This window comes from Pituophis catenifer, unplaced genomic scaffold, assembly GCF_029215685.1.
Source record: "Pituophis catenifer annectens isolate HBS135680 unplaced genomic scaffold, rPitCat1.0.hap2 SCAF_16, whole genome shotgun sequence".
NCBI classification, from domain to species: Eukaryota; Metazoa; Chordata; class Lepidosauria; order Squamata; family Colubridae; genus Pituophis; species Pituophis catenifer.
The window spans coordinates 8503464-8523364 of record NW_027256896.1 but is presented as its reverse complement, the minus strand read 5'-3'; the positions used below and the strand labels follow the sequence as shown (position 1 = coordinate 8523364).

The 19901-nt window shown below is 42.6% G+C and overlaps 1 protein-coding gene across 3 annotated transcripts in view; it reads left to right on the top strand.

Annotated features, from left to right (window-relative positions):
* ALG1 (ALG1 chitobiosyldiphosphodolichol beta-mannosyltransferase) overlaps positions 1–19901 on the top strand; it is a 34699-nt gene that overhangs the window by 13379 nt on the left and 1419 nt on the right. Inside the window, exons 7-14 of one of the 3 annotated variants that reach the window (XM_070954884.1) lie at positions 606–730; positions 2085–2123; positions 2702–2761; positions 4962–5072; positions 6648–6762; positions 9242–9317; positions 13603–13757; positions 16162–17293. In XM_070954884.1, coding sequence (XP_070810985.1) covers positions 606–730; positions 2085–2123; positions 2702–2761; positions 4962–5072; positions 6648–6762; positions 9242–9317; positions 13603–13740 — 664 coding nt within the window. In that variant the 3' untranslated portion in view covers positions 13741–13757; positions 16162–17293. Of the gene's footprint in view, positions 1–605; positions 731–2084; positions 2124–2701; positions 2762–4961; positions 5073–6647; positions 6763–9241; positions 9318–13602; positions 13758–16161; positions 17294–19901 lie in introns of those variants that run through there. The other 2 variants (XM_070954885.1, XM_070954886.1) reach the window with 2 other exon arrangements.

Sequence of the window (19901 nt, the reverse complement as noted above, 5' to 3'; positions counted from 1 at the left end):
ATCTGCGGTGCCTTATTTAAAGCTTTTGGATATTGGAGCCCTGGTGGCCCAGTGGCTAGAAGGCAATATTGTAGGCAAACTCTGCTCATAGCCAGCAGTTCGATCCTGACCGGCTCAAGGTTGACTCAGCCTTCCATCCTTCCGAGGTGGGTAAAATGAGCACCCAGATTGTTGGGGCCAATAAGCTGACTCTGTAAACCGCTTAGTGAAGGCTGTAAAAGCACCATGAAGCTGTATATCAGTCTGAGTGAAATTGCTGTTGCTATCCACAGGTAACAAAAGGGTGCAAATCAGTTGGTCCTTTGTAACACTGGAATGGTCGGGGGGACTGTTTGCCACTTGATGGATGGGTCCTCCTTTCTGTATGGATATCTGCCTGATCTCTCAGATGGTGTCATAGATGTTTTAAACTACAGTAGCCAAAATGAGGGCGATTTTCTGAATGTCTCAAATAGATTCATTCAATAAATGGTTTAAGGTTGCTATGTAGAAGCTTTCTGTTTCCTCATTAACCATTAACCTGTCCTGAGAGTTGTGTGTTTTATGCAGAGTCTGTGTGTGCATTTGCCATGAACACTCCTTGGCTAATTCTTCTTTGTTCTCAGGGTAGAATCCTTCACTCCAGATCATGTTGAAAGATCTGCCTTTACCCAGTTTGATGCCATCAGTGGAAGAGCCACACACCGTCTCGGCCGACCAGCTCTCCTTATTAGCAGCACCAGTTGGACAGGTCTGATTCTATATCTTGTCATTGAAGTAAGCCACACTTAGTTAAATAAAGGACATTTAGCTGAATGTTCATAACATGCTAGATCCCAACCCAACCCAACTGAAACCAACCATCCCATCCCAACTCAACCCAACCCAACCCAACCCAACCCAAGCAAACCAAACCAAACCAAGCTAAGCCAACCAACCCAAACCAACCCAAACCAACCCAACCCAAACCAACCATCCCATCCCATCCCAATCCAAACCAACCCAACCAAGCTAAGCCAACCAACCCAACCCAAACCAAGCTAAGCCAACAAACCCAACCCAAACCAGCCAACCCAACCCAAGCAAGCCAAACCTAGCTAAGCCAACCAACCCAAACCAACTCAAATCAACCATCTCAACCCAATCCAACCCAACCAACCCAGACCAAGCAAACCAAACCAAGCTAAGCCAACCAACCCAACCCAACCCAACCCAACCAAAACAACCTCATTGTGGATTAGGACAGTATATGGCTCCAGGTGTAATCTTTGAAAGAATCTGCACGGTTGTCTTTTTTTTGTGGATTTTGATGATGTTTCTGGACTATTCTGCTCTCTGTGGCAAGATGAATTAAAAATAAGCTTTACGATTGCCATCCACCCTCTCTTGGCTTAGTTGGCATGCAAATAGAACGATCAAATAGGAACTTAACCATAGAGTTCCTATAGCCATTGCTAAGATCGCTTGGCTATGTTTTCCATGTATATTTCAAGATTACAATGTAAATTTAAAGCTTTCAAGGTTAAAACGTTGGCATTGCTGTGAGACCTGGTCCAATGGCTGTATATGTGACTTATCCTTCTGAGTTGTTCTGAATTGACAAATACAACAAAACAATTCCTTTCTCATACGCACCCTCCCCACACTCAAAAAAACAACAACAACTTTTCTTGTTGGAATTTAATTCCTATCTAAAGATGAGAATTGAGTGTGGTTTGAATTTCCACGGTAATGAAAGCATCCTCAAATACCAGTTGGCCTCATCAAAATTCAAATGTAAATTTTATTTTCTGTCTCATAAAAGATTTGTTAGCAGAGTAGGCCATTTTCTCTAAGCAGACGTAAGATGGCAGTTTTTTCAGTTGCATCAATTATATTTCCATTTGCTGGGAGGTGAATTTGGATGTTCTTCCCTGGGCCTCACAGCTAAAATTGGACACCACCCAGTTGCTCTTAAGATATAATGTATACAGCAACTTTTCTCCAGGTGGTAATCTCCATAGTCTTCAGGAGTACCATTCCCAACTTTTTCAGCCAGCATGATAAAACTGAACTGATAACCATGATGTTTGTATCATAAATTCTGCTTCTTTTTCTTTTTCTAGAGGATGAAGATTTCTCCATCCTGTTAGATGCTTTAAAAGGTGAGCTATCGAGAAAGCTTTTAGTGTTTCTTAAAAGCCAGCTGTCTTCACAGTGAATGAACACGTGTTTTCTCCTTCGCTTCTCGGCCTTGAAGAGATCAGGTTAAGAGCGGTGAGATGAACTTTCCTATCAGATCTTTGTCTCACTCTGGTAATAAAATAGGCTTACGAAGGCCCAAAGTTGTAATACAGACAGGTCATTTTATAATATTCTCACCGGAGCTCTTGTTCTTTTCGTTTTGCAAACCATCCTACGGCCAAGCCTTATGGATAAATCTAGCTGGATCCTTTTCCTAACCTTAGTCTTTCTCATCGTGAAGGAAGATCACTGATGAATCGGAAGAACCTGCCCTGCTTATTATAGGATGCTGTATCAATCTTCTTTTATTTTTCCTTTTTGTTTCCCTATGCAAGAAATCAGAATTTGCTCTACCAAACTGAGCATAGATTCACTTTGAAATCTCACTGATGTCCAGCTCCAGTTTTCAAAATTCTGGGCTTACTTTAATAGGAAAGTTGCCTTTTGTAGCCTCTGTAAAGAATTTTATGTTCTTTGCTCTCTTTTTTTTTCCCCACAGAGTACGAGCGCTGTGTCAGCGACGGAGCAAAACTTCCTTCTCTTGTGTGTGTGATCACAGGTAGCACCAGGGGTGGGCTTCAAAAATTTTAACAAGGGGTTGTCTGCCCGGTTGCTGGGTGGGCGTGGTCATGGTGGGCGTGGCCTAGTCAGCCTCCTGCACCACAGCGGGGGGGGGGGGTTGTTTTTGCCCTCCCAGGAACTCAGAAGGCTTTGCTTGAGTCTCCGGGAGGGCGAAAACGGCCTCCCCAGGCTCCAGAGGCCCTCTGGAGGTCAGAAACTGGCCCGTTTCCGGCCTTCCCGAACTTCCGGTAGGCCCGTTTTTTGCCCTCCCCGAGCCTCCGTGTGCACCCTGCACTTACCTGTATCTAAAATGGGCTGTGGGGGGACTCCTGGGAGGAGCGGGGCGGGGTGGGCGGGGCCAGCGAGGAGTGGGATTTGCGGGTTCTCCAAACTGCACAGAATCTTAGCTAGAGGTTCTCCCGAACCCCTGCAAACCCCCAGCTGCCCATCCCTGGGTAGCACCTTTGAATTGTTCATTTTTCCAAAATCAGCACTGGCTTCTTCCAATATTTTGAGCTGCTGCATAAAATGCTTTCATTTAGAAGTGGGAGCATCTAACACTCAGCTGCTTGCATGGCGTCCATTCTCACTCTGAGCATTTGTAACACGAGGTCATAACAATGATACGAAATTGTTGCTTCGTCACATAACCCTTTTGAAGAAGAGCCTTTCCTTAGTCCTCTCCGAGCTTGGTTGTTTCCTTGTAGACGTTTCGCTGCCAAACTAGGTTAATATCACAGTGTTTGAAGACAGTGGGGTTTGCTTTCAGTTCACGAGGGCCTGCACGAACACCAAGTAGCAGTCAGAAGACATGATGAAAATTGTTACTTTCACAACACATGGGCAGGCTTCACCATTGTTTCAACTGGGAAACTGAACATCCTAGGCCAAGCCAATTCCAAAAATGCTAGAGTATTCCCAGAAGCCTGGCACTCCGATAAATCATCTATCAACAGGCACAGAGAGATAAACAACAGCTACATATCAAAAAAGACAATCAACAAACCAAAAAGGAATAAAAAAGATCAAAGCATGTCCTCACCAGGAATCAACACCCAGATAAACAGAGATTAACATCAAAATTACACATTAGGCCAACAATCAAGAAACAAATAATATCCCAATCAAGGACCTAAATTTAGACAAAGCAGTGAATATAAACAACAGCCCAATCAAGGACCCACCACTCCCACCCAACACTGACAGGGCAAGCTACTAGCATATAAAATGACAGCAAATCCCCCTCCCTACTAGCACTGATGATGTTACCTACTTTAGTAATGAAAATAATCTCACACTTAACACTACAAAAACTAAAGAACTTATAATTGACTTCAGGAGGAAGAGAGATGTACATCTACCATTGTACATAAATAGCGAGGAGGTGGAAAGGGTGGGTAGTTTTAAATTTCTGGGCATTTATATCTCGGAGGACCTCTCATGGACTATGAATGCTAACATGCTTGTGAAGAAGGCACAGAAGAGGCTGTACTTCCTGAGAATGCTCAGGAAGATAAATCTATCTCAGCATCTACTTCTGTCCTACTATCGCAGCACCATTGAGAGTGTCCTGACCTACGGCATTCTTGTATGGCATGGGAGCAGCTCTGTAGCGGACAAAAAAGCTCTACAGAGAATCATTAAAACTGCCCAGAATATCATTGGGCTCCAGCTACCAGCCCTGGACGACATCTTCGAATCTCGCTGTTTGAGAAAGTTGCATAACATTCTCAGAGACTCTTCCCATCCTGCTTACAATCTTTTTGGACTGTTGCCTTCTGGCAGAAGATTCAGAACAATTAAAACTCGGACCACATGTTTTCTGAATAGTTTTTAATCCCAGAGCTATAATTGCACTCAACAATGAACTAAAGGGCCACCATCCGTGAGCTGTTGGACAGCATTACTTGGTCTGTTGTGTGGATGTTTGGGTGGTTTAGGGATGAGGAATTGTGGTGGGTGGAGGTGTGTTTGGGGATTGTTATGTGTGTTGGACCTGGTCTTTGGGTGTTAAGTGAATTTCGTTGTATGGGTATACTGTGTATACACGTACGATGACAATAAAGTTATTTATTTATTTAATGAAATGTCTGCAAGAAAACCTCCAAGCTCAAAGTGTACCAAGGACCCCTCAATTCAACCCTGAGCTACAAGTATTCTGTCAACTTTTCCTTACATGTGTGTTTCTCTTATGAAAGGCAAAGGGCCTCTGAAGGACCATTACACCAAGCTGATGGCTACTCTGCACTTCAAGCATACCCAGATTTGCACCCCCTGGCTGGAAGCAGAAGACTACGCCCTGTTGCTCGGCAAGAAAATTTTTTTTCTCTTGTAGGATGATACTATCTAGATTTATTGGTTGGTTGGTTGGTTGGTGTGGTTGCTTGTTTGAGTTAAATTTTAAACTGATTTTAAATTGGGTTGTTTTTAAATTACGGCCAAAAATATTTAATCATTTTAAACTGCTTTTAAATTTTGTATGTTCTGTTTTTTACTCTGGCTGTTCACCGCCCTGAGTCCTATTGGAGAAGGGCGGTATAGAAATGGAAACAAATAAATAAATAAATAAAATTTATTTGTAAAATTTATTAGCCACTCATTTTGCCACACAGAAACTCTGGACAGCTTACAATATGAAAATATGAAAATGTATAATTTATAATAATATGAATACAATAGTACTATAAAATCAACTTCGCTAAAAAGATGGGAAAAGGGAATCTGGTGAGAAAGGGAGAGGTATTAGTACTGCTTTATAAATCCTTAGGAAGACCACACCTGGAATACTTCATCCCGTTTTGGTGACCACATTACAAAAAAGATGTTGAGATTTTGGAAACAGTGCAAAGAAGAGCATTTAAGATGATTAAAGGCCTGGAGACAAAAACATATGAAGAACGGTTGCAGGAATTGGGTATGGGCAGTCTAGAGAAAAGAAGGAGTAGGGGGGGATGTGATAGCAGGATTCCATTATTTGAGGGTTTGCCACAAAGAATCGGGGGTTACCTTATTTTCCAAAGCACCAGAGGGCAGGACAAGAAACAATGGATAGAAATCAAGGAGAGATGCAACCTGGAATTAAGGAGAAGCTTTCTGAGAACAATTAACCAGTGGAACAGCTTCCCTGTTGTGGCCCGTCAGCGGCCTGTGCAGCTAGTAGCTGATTCCAACAGCGAGGAGGCTGGTGTGGTGCTGCGCCAGCATCCTGTGTAGCTGGCACTCGAGTCGGACAATGAGGAGGCTGGAGAAGATGTGGTGCCAGAGGCGGGGATTCAGCCAGGGCCTTCCCATAAGGGAAGAGGAGGAGCCTCTTTTCGATGCACGGGCGCACAGAGCTGCCAAAAGGCAGGAGTGGCTCCTCAGGAGGAGGTTTCCTCGAGAGTAAGGCTTGGGGCTAATTGGCCACTCCCTTAGCCTATTTAAGGAGAAACGCCGACTGAAGCAATTTGCAGGGAACAACTTTAGTTCATTCTCCTTCGCGTCTGGATTCTCTGCAAATTGCTTCTGGGCTTTCTGCCAACCTTAGTAAGATTGTGATTACTTTATCTTTGGTTTCTTGTAGGCTGTTAAGAAAGTTAATTAACAGCCTTTGTTTGAAAAAGACTGATTTAATTTAGTAAACTAAGGTTTATACAGACTTTGTGTGTGCTATGTTCTTTGGGGTCCGTAGCTGGGGCAGAGCATTCCCTCCAGAAGTCATACGCACTCCATCATTGAATGTTTTAAAGAAAAAACTGGACAACCACCTGTCTGAAATGATATAGGGTCTCCAGCTTGAGCAGGGGGTTGGACTAGAAGCCCTCCCAAGATCCTGTCCAGCTCTATTCTGATCGATTGAGCCGTTCTACATCCACTGAACTCTTCCCCTTCCTTTTCTCTTACAGGCTCAGCCGATTTAGGGGTTTGCCTGCATAAATCCTCCAGCGGTTTAGATTTGCCGATGAAAGTGGTGGATATGTTCGGCTGTTGCTTGCCCGTGTGCGCAGTACGCTTTCAATGGTAAGGACCGCTTGTGTGTGTTTGTTCAAGCTTGTCCTTCTGTCCTCCCATTGACTACTAGAGTGTTCTTGTAAACAAGGAATACACAACATGCCAGCTGGGATGGAATGTGCAGCTGGAGAAGGGGTGGAGGAAAATTTGGGCAGTACCACCACAGCTTCCCAGGGAGGAGGCAGCCCATTCCAGAGAGGGCTCCACAACAAGAGGTTACCCAGTCCTGAACTGCATGGGGAAAGGAGGAAAATATTCAGGTCAGGCACACCCTAGAACTGTGATGGCAAACCTATGGCATGCATGCCAGAGGTGGCACACAGAGCCCTCTCTGCTGGCACGCACACCGTTTCCCCAGGTCAGATCTCCGTGTTTCTTTTGTGAGCTTCTATTTCCCTACAAACGACGAAACAGAAGCTCACAAAAGAAAAAGATCTCACCTCTTGCCGTGCTGCCGGTGTTAGAATGCCCTGCCTCCCACTGGTGAGCTGGTCTTAGGGTCTCTGCTGCGCATGCGCGCATGTGGATGTCCATGCATGCACACATTTGCATGCATGTACACCTTTCAATTTGGGCATGCACACGCGCAGTTTGGGCACTCGGTGTCTAAAAGGTTCACCAATACGGCCCTAGAATCTCCCAGGGTATGTCTACAGGGTAGTCCTCAATTTACGACCAAAATTGGGACCAGAATTTCCATTGCTAAGCAAGGCCGTTGTTAAGTGACTCACCCCCCCCGATTCTACGGTATTTTTGCCATGATAAGTAAAACGCTGAAGCTGTTAAGGGAATCATGTCGTTAAGTGAATCGGACTTCCCCCCCCCATTGACTTCGCTGTCAGCAGCCATCTGGGAAGGTTGCAAATGGCGATCACATGACTCCACCCCCCCACTCCCACCCCCCCAACAATACAACTTTTGTAAATACTTGTCGGTTGCCAAGCACCCTAATTTTGATCGTGTGACTATGGGGAAACTGAAACAGTCATAAGTGTGAAGTCTAGTCTTAAAAGTCATTTTTCCCCCCAGCGCTGTCGTAACTTTAAGCAATCACTAAACAAATGGCTGTAAATCAAGGACTATCTGTAGTAGGTTAGAAAATCATAACTTCAGTCTGAGAAATCTCTTGTTGATTACGGGTGGCCCTCAACTTAGGACCACAATGGAGGCCAAAATTTTTTGTTGCTAAAGTGAGAAATTCGTTAAGTGAGTTTTGCCCCATGTTACGATCTTTCTTACCACAGCTGTTAAGTGAATCACTGGGGTTCTTAAATTAGTAACACGGCCGTTAAATGAATCCGGTTCCCCCATTGACTGTGCTTGCCAGAAGTTCGCAAAAGGGGTTTTTTGTAACCCCAGGACTCTGCAACTGTCATAAATGCGAGTCAGTTGTCAAGCATCTGAAGGTAAAATCGCATGACTGTGGGGATGCTGCAACGGTCATACGTGTGGAAAAACAGACATAAGTAACTTTTTTCAGCGCCGCTGTCAGTTCAAACGGTCGCTAAATGAACCGTTGTAAGTCAAGGACTGCCTGTACGTGTAAGCAATAAAGAACTTTTTTATGGTTTAGTGCACCCTGTTATTAACACAGCTGCCTGCAATTTCTGCTGGTTCGAATCTCTCCAAGGCTCAAGGTTGACTCAGCCTTCCATCCTTTCTAAGGTAGGTGAAATGAGGACCCAGTTTGTGGGGGCAATAAGCTGACTTTGTATAAATATACAAAAGGATGAAGGCTATTGCTTAACGCATTGTAAGCCGCCCTGAGTCTCCGGAGAAGGGCGGCATATAAATCAAATTAAAAAACAAAAAAAACAAAAACTGGAATCGATTGGATCTCCCTGTGTTGCCGTTGGATTTAGGCCTGACCCTTCCCCAGCCCTGTGCCTTCCACCCGTGCTACGATTTAACTTCCCCAAATTTTGGAAGTTACCGTATTTTTCGGACTATAGGCCGCAGCGGAGTGTAAGACGCACCAAGATTTCAAAGAGGAAAACAAGGAAAAATAAAAGTTTTTGGCCTCCGGGCGTCTGGTTTTTGCCCTCCCCAGGCCCCAGGAGCACTTTGCAGGCCTCTAAAATAGCTAAAAACGGGATGCGCGGGGCGGGGTTTTGGGAGGCCAAAAATGGCGGTATTCTCTGTATAAGACGCACCAACATTTCCACCCTCTTTAAGGGGAGGGGGGAAGCATGTCTTATACTCTGAAAAGTACGGTATAATTCCAATCCACACCGAAATGCACCAAATAGCAGAAAATCAGATTGGTGGTTGCTCTGTTGAGAACTGAGTGCGAAAGTTCCGTGTTCAAAAATAACAAGGACCAGTTACGCAAAATGCAGGCAGAAATCCAGTGCGGACTCCTTTGCACAATTCCAGACACTGGAAAGGCCTTCCGTACTGCAGACTGATTTTCTGTCCCCGTTCCCCACCCCCCCGGCCCCCATAGCTACTAATGAGATCTTCTTTCTGCACCCCGATTTCTTTGCAGTTTGCACGAACTGGTGAAACACGAAGTGAACGGCTTGATATTTAAGGACTGGGGTGAACTCGCGGCACAGCTGAAGGTTTGAGGATGCTTCTTGATAGTGCTTGATTTGGGTCGATTACGTAATGCTTGAATCTTATGATTGATCACTTTGTTGCTTGTATGTATATGGAGAACTTAGGCACCAGAGACAATATCCTTGTGTGTCCAATCACGCTTGGCCAATGAAGAATACTCTACTCTACTCTACTCTACTCTACTCTACTCTACTCTACTCTACTCTACTCTACTCTACTCTACTCTACTCTACTCCACTCCACTCTACATTCTGTTCTGTTCTGTTCTGTTCTGTTCTGTTCTGTTCTGTTCTGTTCTGTTCTGTTCTACTCCATATTCTATTCTATTCTTTTCGGTTCTGTTCTACTCTACTCTACTCTACTCTACTCTACTCTACTCTACTCTACTCTACTCTACTCTACTCTATATTCTATTCTGCTCTGCTCTGTTCTGTTCTACTCCATATTCTATTCTTTTCGGTTCTGTTCTACTCTACTCTACTCTACTCTACTCTACTCTACTCTACTCTACTCTACTCTACTCTACTCCATATTCTATTCCATTCCATTCCACTCCACTCCACTCCACTCCACTCCACTCCACTCCACTCCACTCCCTATTCCTATTCCTATTCCTATTCCTATTCCTATTCCTATTCCTATTCCTATTCCTATTCCTATTCCTATTCCTATTATTCCATTCCCATTCCATTCTTTATTTTTTGGCCTGAATTCCCACTTTCTGCAGTATTTCTCAGATTCCTTTGAATCTGAGAATGGACATCTAGCACCAATCATGGTTTTCTTCTGTTAGTCATTTCTTGATAATCCTACAACTTGTCATCTTATGGTGCTAATGTTGAGATGGCACTGATCCTGCGTCTCCCTAAGTCCCATTTGGAAAAAAAAATAATAGCAACAGCACTTATACTTATATACAGCTTCACAGTGCTTTCCAGCCCACTCTAAGCAGTTTACAGAGTTAGCCTCTTGCCCACCAACAATCTGGCTCCTCATTTTACTGACCTCGGAAGGATGGAAGGCTAAGTCAACCTTGAGCCGGTCAGGATCAAACTGCTGACAGTTGGCAGAATTAGCCTGCAATACTGCATTCTAACCACTGCATGGTGGAAGGACGGAAGGACGGAAGGAAGGAAGGAAGGAAGGAAAAGGAAGAGCAATAGCACTTAGACTTATATACTGCTTCACAGTGCTTTTACAGCCCTCCAAGCGGTTTACAGAGTCATCATATTTCCCCCCAACAATCTGGGTCCTCATTTTACCGACGTTGGAAAGCTGGAAAACTGAATCAACCTTGAGCCGGTCAGGATCGAACTGCTGACAGTGGGCAGAATTAGCCTACAGGACTGTATTCTAACCACTGCGCCCCCACGGCTCCTATTGTCTTTATTATCGTAATTGTTGCTTCAGGAAGTCCGATCTTTACAGACTAAGATGGCAGGTATTCCTAGACCTGGCTGATCCCATTTTGCAACTTTGGTTGATTTTAAATTTGCATTTGATGTAATCTATAGACCTAATCTGTGGTCCAGACCAGGGGTAAAATGGTCCCGGTTTGGACCGGATCTCCTGGTAGTGATGGAGGCAGGTGGTTCGGAGAACCGGTAGCAAAAATCCCTGGGCCCCCCATGCCCAGCTGAGCCGCACAATCATCAGAGGCTTTTTTTTACTTTTAAAAGCATTTTTTCTACAACCTCTTTGTCCGAAAAAATGCTTTTAAAAGTTTTTTAAAAAAAGCCTCTGATGATCGCACGGTTCAGCTGGAATCGTCAGAGGCTTTTAAAAGCATTTTTTCTACAACCTCTTTGTCCAAAGAGGTTGTAAGAAAAAAAAATGCCTTTAAAAGCCTCTGACGATCCCAGCTGAGTTGCCTGATTGTCAGAAGCTTTTAAAAGCATTTTTTTCTGCAACCTCTTAAGGTTGTAGAAAAAATGCTTTTAAAAGTAAAAAAAAAAAAAAGCTGGCCACACCCACCGTCACATTACCCCCACCCCCCACCAAGCCACGCTCACAGAATCGGTAGTAACAAATTTTACATTTCACCACTTGTCCAGACTTTAAATGTTCTTCGATAGATTTGCTGCTTTTGAGATTTAAATATCACAAGAACTTAAGGCTGAAAGTTAGGTGCAGCATTGAAGGACATGTTACTAAATACCTGCAAAGAGAGGGAGTTAAATGTATATTTAATTATCTTATAAAGTCCCTGGGGCCTCATCTAAGCAATATCACTTTCCATCTTCTGATCCAGTAATTTTCTCCTTGACCCTCTCAGCCTTCAAAGAGTTTTGCTAGGGGGTTTTTTATTGCAATAATTAAAAATTAATTAACTAACAATACATTTTGCTAAGGTCGAGATTGCAGCCTTTTCTAAACCTTTTCTAAAGCAGTGAATGTGGCATTGATCAAAACCTTTAAATATTGATGGGTGCAATTGTAGGAGGTAAATAGAATTGCCCTTCTAGTAAATAAATTTAATTCCTCTTGAGAGAAAAAAATCTACACTTAGAAAGTTGAAGGGCTGGTTTTTCCTGTGATGCTCTGTGATTTTTGTTGCTGTTTTTCCATAGTTTTTTTTTAAAAATCTATTAACATTTCCAACGCACAATTTTGGACTGCACAACATTATACAGGTAATCCTCAATTTACAACCACAATTGAGCCCAACATTTCTGTGGCTAAGTGAGACATTTGTCCCATTTTATGACCCATCTTGCCACAGTTGTTAAGTGAATCACTGCAGTTGATAAGTTAGTAACACGCTTGTTAAGTGAACCGGGCTTCCCCCGTTGATTTTGCTTGTCAAAAGGTCGCAGAAGGGGATTACATCACCCTGGGACACAGCAAGGGTCATAAGTATGAATCAATTGCCAAGCATTTGAATTTTGATCACGTGATCATGGGGATGCTACAAAGGTCGTACGTGTGGAAACTGGTCACTTTTTTCAGTGCCGTTGTAACTTTGAATGGTCACTATATGAACTGTTGTAAGTTGAGGACTCCCTGAACTAGGGTTTTCATAATGCTTATATTTTAATGATACAATTTCATCATTTTATTAGTTACAATGCTATTTTTCCACGAATAGAGGATGGGATGGGATGGGATGGGATGGGATGGGATGGAATGGGATGGGATGGGATGGAATGGAATGGGATGGAATAGAATAGAATAGAATAGAATAGAATAGAATAGAATAGAATAGAATAGAATAAGAAAGGGTAGGGTAGGGTAGGGTAGGGTAGGGTAGAGTAGAATAGAATAGAATAGAATAGAATAGAATAGAATAGAATAGAATAGAATAGAAAATAAAACAGAATAGGAAAGGGTAGGGTAGGGTAGGGTAGCATAGCATAGCATAGCATAGCATAGCATAGCATAGAATAGAATAGAACAGGGAGGGGTGGGTGGGAGGGGAGGGGAGAGGAGAGGAGAGGAAAGGAAAGGGTAGAACAGAACAGGGAAGGGTAGGATATAATAGGATAGGATAGGAAGGGAAGGGAAGGGAAGGGAAGGGAAGGGAAGGGAAGGGTAGAACAGAACAGAACAGAACAGAACAGAACAGAACAGAACAGAATAGGAAAGGGTAGGATAGGGTAGGGTAGGGTAGAATAGAATAGAATAGAATAGAATAGAATAGAATAGAATAGAATAGAATAGAATAGAATAGAATAGAATAGAATAGAATAGAATAGAATGGAAGGGAATAGACTAGACTAGACTAGACTAGACTTGAATAGAATAGAATAGAATAGAATAGAATAGGAAAAGGTAGGGTAGGGTAGGGTAGGGTAGGGTAGAATAGAATGGAAGGGAAGGGAAGGGAAGGGAAGGGAATAGAAATAGACTAGACTAGACTAGACTAGACTAGACTAGACTAGACTAGACTAGACTAGACTAGACTAGACTAGACTAGACTAGAATAGAATAGAATAGAATAGAATAGAATAGAATAGAATAGAATAGAATAGAATAGAATAGAATAACAGAGTGGGAAGGGACCTCGGAGGTCTTCTAGTCCAACCCCCTGTTCAGGCAGGAAACCCTTCACCACTTCAGACAAATAGTTGTCCAATCTCTTCTTAAAAACTTCCAGTGTTGGAGCATTCACAACTTCTGGAGACAAGTTGTTCCACTGGTTAATTGTTCTCACTGTCAGCAAATTTCTTCTTAATTTGATTTTAATACCGCTGGTATTGGACTGATTTCACATTTCATCCTCCACACTACTCAGTGCATAGCATTCTTTTTTATCCTATATATATATATATATATATTGTCTTACAGATGCTTTTCGGTGAATTTCCTGCTGAGGAAAGCCAACTTGCTTTATTCCGAAGAAATCTTCGCCAGGCCAAACAGCAGCGCTGGGATGAAAGCTGGGAACAGACAGTACTTCCTCTGTTTAGCGACAAATCCGATTAGCTTATGATAAATTAGAAGTTAGTTGATAAATTACATCTTTTTTCCAATTTTGTATCATCCTGCCAGTATTTGAAAATTCAAAATTCAAATTCAATTCTGCTTTAAGTCAAAATTTTATGATAAACTTTATGTTGAATTGAATTTTTTTTAAAAAATGACATTTTATTTTGGTAAATAAAAAAAAAAACCCACCTCTCCTATTTTTGTCCCTTACTTGATTACAGATTTTAAGTTGTTATTTATTATTTTATACTTGAATTTTTAAGTGCTTTTATTTGTTCTGGTCTCTGTTCTAAGACTGTAATAATAAATTGTTGTTGTTGTTGACCATATTCTAGCTAGGCAAACTCAGGTGCCAGTTCATGGATGGGAATTAGCCTTATACAGGTAGTCACTTAACAAATATCTCAGTTGTGGTCCTAAACTGAGGACTCCTGTACTTGAATTGTAATTGGCATTGGAATAATGGTTTTGCCTGCTGGGAACTAGCTTGCTGCCTCATCATCATAATTCTTACGGATGGGGACTTGAAGTTCTTCAGATGTTGAGCCACAACTCAGTGTGTTACTTCTCTTTAGCTGTGCCAAGGTAGATTAAATGTAAAACAGGGATGGGGAAATCACTTTTCTTGAGAGTTTTAAGTGCCATAGTGTTGTGGCCCGCCGGTTGCCAGCAGAGTCGGACAGTGAGAGGTTGGGGAGGAATGTGGGCCAGTCCTGGGGGCTGGGGAAAGCTTAGATGAGGGCTCTGCGTCTGTTGTGGCCCGTCAGAGGCCTGTGCGGATTGTAGCTGATTCTGACAACGAGGAGGCTGGTGTGCTGTGCCAGCAGCCTGTGCAGCTGGCACTCGAGTCAGACAACGAGGAGGCTGGAGAAGATGTGGTGCCAGAGGCAGGGATTCAGCCAGGGCCTTCAGAGCCTCCAGAAGCTCCTTTAAGTGAAGAGGACGAAGAGGAGGAGCCTCTTCTTGATGCACGGGTGCGCAAAGCTGCCAAAAGGCAGGAGTGGCTCCTCAGGAGGAGGTCTCCTCGAGAGTAAGACTTGGGGCTAATTGGCCACTCCCTTAGCCTATTTAAGGAGGAACGCCAACTGAAGCAATTTGTAGGGAACAACTTTAGTTCATTCTCCTTCGCGTCTGGATTCTCTGCAAATTGCTTCTGGGCTTTCTGCCAACCTTAGTAAGATTGTGATTACTTTATCTTTGGTTTCTTGTAGGCTGTTAAGAAAGTTTATTAACAGCCTTCTTTTGGAAAAGACTGAGTTATTTTAGTAAATTTAAGGTAGACAGAGGCAGAGGAACAACTGGAGCCTGTTCCCAGTGTGCGCATGCGCAGAGCTGCCAGAAGACAAGAATGATTAAGAAAGCAGGGTTGACTCAGGAGTAAGGCCACACCTTGGAGATATTGGCCCCTCCCATAGAACATAAAAGAGGAGCGAATGGGACGTGGGCTTTTGCAGGAAGCAATTAGTTCATTTGGTCGATTCAAGATTGGAAAGTTCTGTTCGTGACTCTAATAGACTCGGTGCCAAGTTTGGCCTTGCCCTGCGTTTGGAAATTGATTCTCTGGCAGCGTTCCAAGTGAGATACGGTGGGTGTTGATCAACATACCTCTGAAAGACTGTTTGCCAAAGCCCTGTTGACTGTGAATGACCGTAATTCCCAGTCGTGTAAATAAAAGAGGTTTGGCCGGAATTAAGACTTTGCTTCATGCTTTCAGAACACATAGCAACCTACTTCTGAATCAGTGGTGAAATCCAATTTTTTTTACTACTGGTTCTGTGGGCCTGGCTTGGGCGTGGTGTGGCTTGGTGGGCGTGGCAGGGGAAGGATACTGCAAAATCTTTATTCCCTCCCCACTCCTGGGGAAAGAATATTGCAAAATCTTCATTCCCTCCCCACTCCTGGGGAAAGAATATTGCAAAATCTCCATTCCCTCCCCACTCCTGGGGAAAGAATATTGCAAAATCTCCATTCCCTCCCCACTCCTGGGGCCAGCCAGAGGTGGTATTTGCCGGTTCTCCAGAACCTGCTGGATTTCACCCCTGTTCTGAATCACCGTACTCACTATACGTGACCTTCCCAAGTATCCGCAAAATATTTAGTTTCCCCATGAATTTTTCAAATAAAAAGTTATCTGAAAATAAGATGTCAAAAAGTCCGCATTTAAATGCTTATCTGTACTGTAAGGGAAAGGCAGCTTATAAATATTTAAATGCGTAGACATATGTATGAATGTGTGTGCAATTTTCTTTCATTTCAAATGGCCAAATGCTAGTTTCAAAAACACGTTTGTCTGAACAATATTCTATTAAAAAAATATTGTTTTCATTGGGGTTTATTGCTTGCTTTTTCATCTCTATTAATGGAGCGGCCAATATCTGAAAACTGATCTCCGATTTTTTTTTGTTTTTTTTTTTGAAGTGTTTAGGTGAAAAAAGAGCTATTGGATATTACACTCCTGTAGTGGATAAGTCGAAAGATTTATACGATCTGAAGAGAAACCAGAGTAGAGTAGTGGATAAGACTGGAAGATATCTTATCCACCCAGGATGCATAATTCATGAAAGACTGTTGGCATTTAGTTATAAATTCTTGTTCTTGAATTCTCACTGAGAATACTGTTTTTTTTTTCCCTTGTAGAAGAAATTCTTTTGTTGCGGTAAACTCTAAGAAACAGAACGGTTGATTATTTAAATGTGTTGCAACCTTAAAGAAGAACAGAAAAAGCGGAATTTTCTCTTATCCGATGGGGACTGATTAGATTCCACTGTCAAGTGATCTAACTGTAAATCTTACGTGAAAGTGGATTTTTTTTTTTTACCTGCCGTTGGTTCTTTTTTTGAATGGGAAAAAATGAACTTAACATCCTAGGGATGGAAGGGACCTCAGAGGTCTTCTAGCCACCCACACAATCGATCCAATTTTATGACCTTCTTTGAGATGGTTGTTAAGTAAACACTGTGCTCATTTGGTGAGCCAATGGTTCGTTATGGGCTGGTTTTTAGCCAAAAGCCAGAAATAAATGCTGGGTTTTGGCACAAACTTTATAAAACGCACTCACGTGGCCATGTACAAATGGCAGTATTTGGGGCGGTTGCTGAGTTCTCAGTGTGCCGCCACATGATCATGGGGAACGGCCATTAGAACTTCAGAACTGGGTCATAGGTACCCCAGGGAAGTCTGTTAGGAAATGAGTATTACCTACCTTGTTGGGTTGGCATTGTATAAAACCATCAATATAGCTTTAAGACTGCTATATTGCATCATACTGTGTCCTGATTGGTTAGCTCTGTAGCCAATCCCCTTAAGAGGGAGCTAGAAACATGGTTTGTTTCTCTTTGCTGTTCTTGCTCTCTGATACTTCTGTATGCTACTGTTTTCAAATCCAGAAGAACTGTTTATTGTGATTGACTACGACGACTGGTAAGAAGACTTTGTTATTGGATTATCCCTGGACTGTAATTTTGCTATTTCCTGCTTTATATGTGTATGACCTGGACTGTTTATTGGACTGTGCCTTACTATTTCCTGAAAGTAAACACAACTCAGTGTATCTGTGTGTTGACTGTGTTTATTCGTATCTACACTCAATCGCTTTCATGTACACACCCTTGCTATTCAAGGGTTACTTTGTAAATTCGTTAACAAAGTCCATTGAGACTTCAAACATTTCGTTAATGACCAGTCATAAGTCAGAGTCAGAATCAGAATAGAGCTGTAAGGGACCTTGGAGGTCTTCTAGTCCAGCCCCCTGCTCAAGCAGGATATCCTATACCAGTGATGGCGAACCTTTTAGACACCGAGTGCCCAAACTGCACACGCGCATACCCAAACTGAAAGGTGCAGCAGAGACCAGCTGGCCAGCGGGAGGCGGGGCATCCCAACACTGGCAGCGCGGCAAGAGGTAAGATCTTTTTCTTTCGTGAGCTTCTGTTTCGTCGTTTGTAGGGAAACAGAAGCTCACAAAAGAAATGCCACAGAGATCTGACCTGGGGCGGCGACGTGTGTGCCAGCAGAGAGGGCTCTGTGTGCAATCTCTGGCACGTGTGCCACAGGTTCGCCATCATGGGTGTAGGGTGTCCTGCTTGAGCAACAGGTTGGACTAGAACAGTGATGGCTAAGCTTTTTGGCACCGATAATACAATGCGCATGCGAACTCGAACCCGCGCATGCATGCACGATCCCCATGTGCGCCCCGCCCTGGTGCATGCGCGCGTGACCCCCGCACATGCGTGTGGGTCTCTCGCATGCGCCCTGCCCCCATGCATGCACGGACGCGACCCGAAAAACAGCTGGCCGGTGGGGGGCGTGTGCACATGCGCTGCAGAGCTGAGCTGGGGCGACAGCTCGTGTGCCTGCAGAGAGGGCTCTGCATGCCACAGGGTTGCCATCCTATACCATTTCAGACAAGTGACTTGTGCTTAAAACCTCCAGCGATAATGGTTTTAAGCACCCACAACGTCTGGAGGCAAGTTGTTCCACTGGTTAATTGTCCTCATTGTTAGGAATTTTCTCCTTAATTCCAGGTTGCTTCCCTCTTTGATTGGTTTCCATCCATTGTTTCTTGTCCTGACTTTTGGTGCTTTGGAGAATAATTTGACCCCCTCTTCTTTGTGGCAGCCCCTCAACTACTGGAATACTGCTCTCATATCACCCCCAATTCTTCTTTTCTTTAGACTAGCCAAACCCAAATCCTGCATGTTTTAGTCTCCAGGCCTTTAATCATCTTAGTTGCTCTTCTCTGCACTTTTTCCAAAGTCTCAACATCTTTTTTTTGTAATGTGGTGACCAAAACTGGATGCAGTCCACCAGGTTTGGCCTTACTAAGGGTTTATAAAGCGGTACTAATAATTCATGTGATTTTTGAGTCTATGCCTCTCTTTATACAACCAAGGATTGTATTAGCTTTTTTTGGCTGCTGTCGCACACTGCCGACTCCTGTTTAAGTGATTGTCCACTAGGACTCCAAGGTCCCTCTCGCAGTTACTGTTTTTGAGCTAGGTTTCACCTAATCTGTAATCTGTCAAGGATTATCTTTAAATAATTGATTTCATGCAGCATTTTACCTAGGTCTGTGACAATGGGTCCATTTTCTACACGAGCTAGTAATTCAGAGCATCAAGTGGTTTCAACCAAGAGGACCTCTTGAGGTCATTGGTTCCACTCTCAAGGTCTCCTTTATGCCCAGAAGTTTATTTTCTATTAACACTGAAATCTGCTTTTTAGCCTTTGTACAATGAAGAATATTTCATAGATTCAAATCAATACCCTTTTAATATCTTGCAAAGCAAGGGTACTATTAATCTTCATATACGATGTATATGTAATCAATTTACATTTATATTTTCTAAATAAATAATGGGATGTAGCTGGCTGATTACATAGGTTGATTACTATTTTCATCATTAGAGTATTATATGAAATCAGACCATGGGGGGGGGGGAAGTAATTTTCTCTCTTATTTTTCTTTAACTGGTTTCAATTTATATGTTAATTTTTCTGTTAAGGCAATGGACCATATTTATCATGCCAATTTTTCTACGATGACCCTTCTAGATATATCCAGTATTTTCTGTTACTAATTTAGCAGCATTAATAACAAGTGTAATAGTGCCTTACTTTTCAAATTTGCATTCCTAACTGATAATAATAAGAAAAAGCTGTAAGATGTTTTCTTTATTCTTTGATTAGTAATTAATGGGATTGTCTGAAGTATTATATCCCCAAATTTACAAAAGTTTGGGGATGACCACCACATAAGTAAAATGATTTTTTTCCCCTTTGCTATCTCTCCAACATTTATTTCAATTTCTTTTTTCTTATGTGTGAAATGTTAACTGGGATTAGATGCTGAAAGTGTGAAAACCTGAAATGTAATTTCTGCAAAGCTATTGAGAGAAACTTAGGCATTTTTGACCTTCCATATTTGTCATTCATTTTGGGGTATTTTTCTCTCAAAAGATAAGGCTTTCTTCTGGTTTCAGCCTTTAGTAGAAGTTTGTGAAATTGTGCACTATTAGGAAGTTATTATTAATTACTATTAATATATACTGCTCAAAAAAATAAAGGGAACACAAGCAGAAGACATCCGAGATCTGAATAAATGAAATAGCCTTATTAAATACGTTATTCTTTACATACAGTAGTTTATACGCTGCTCA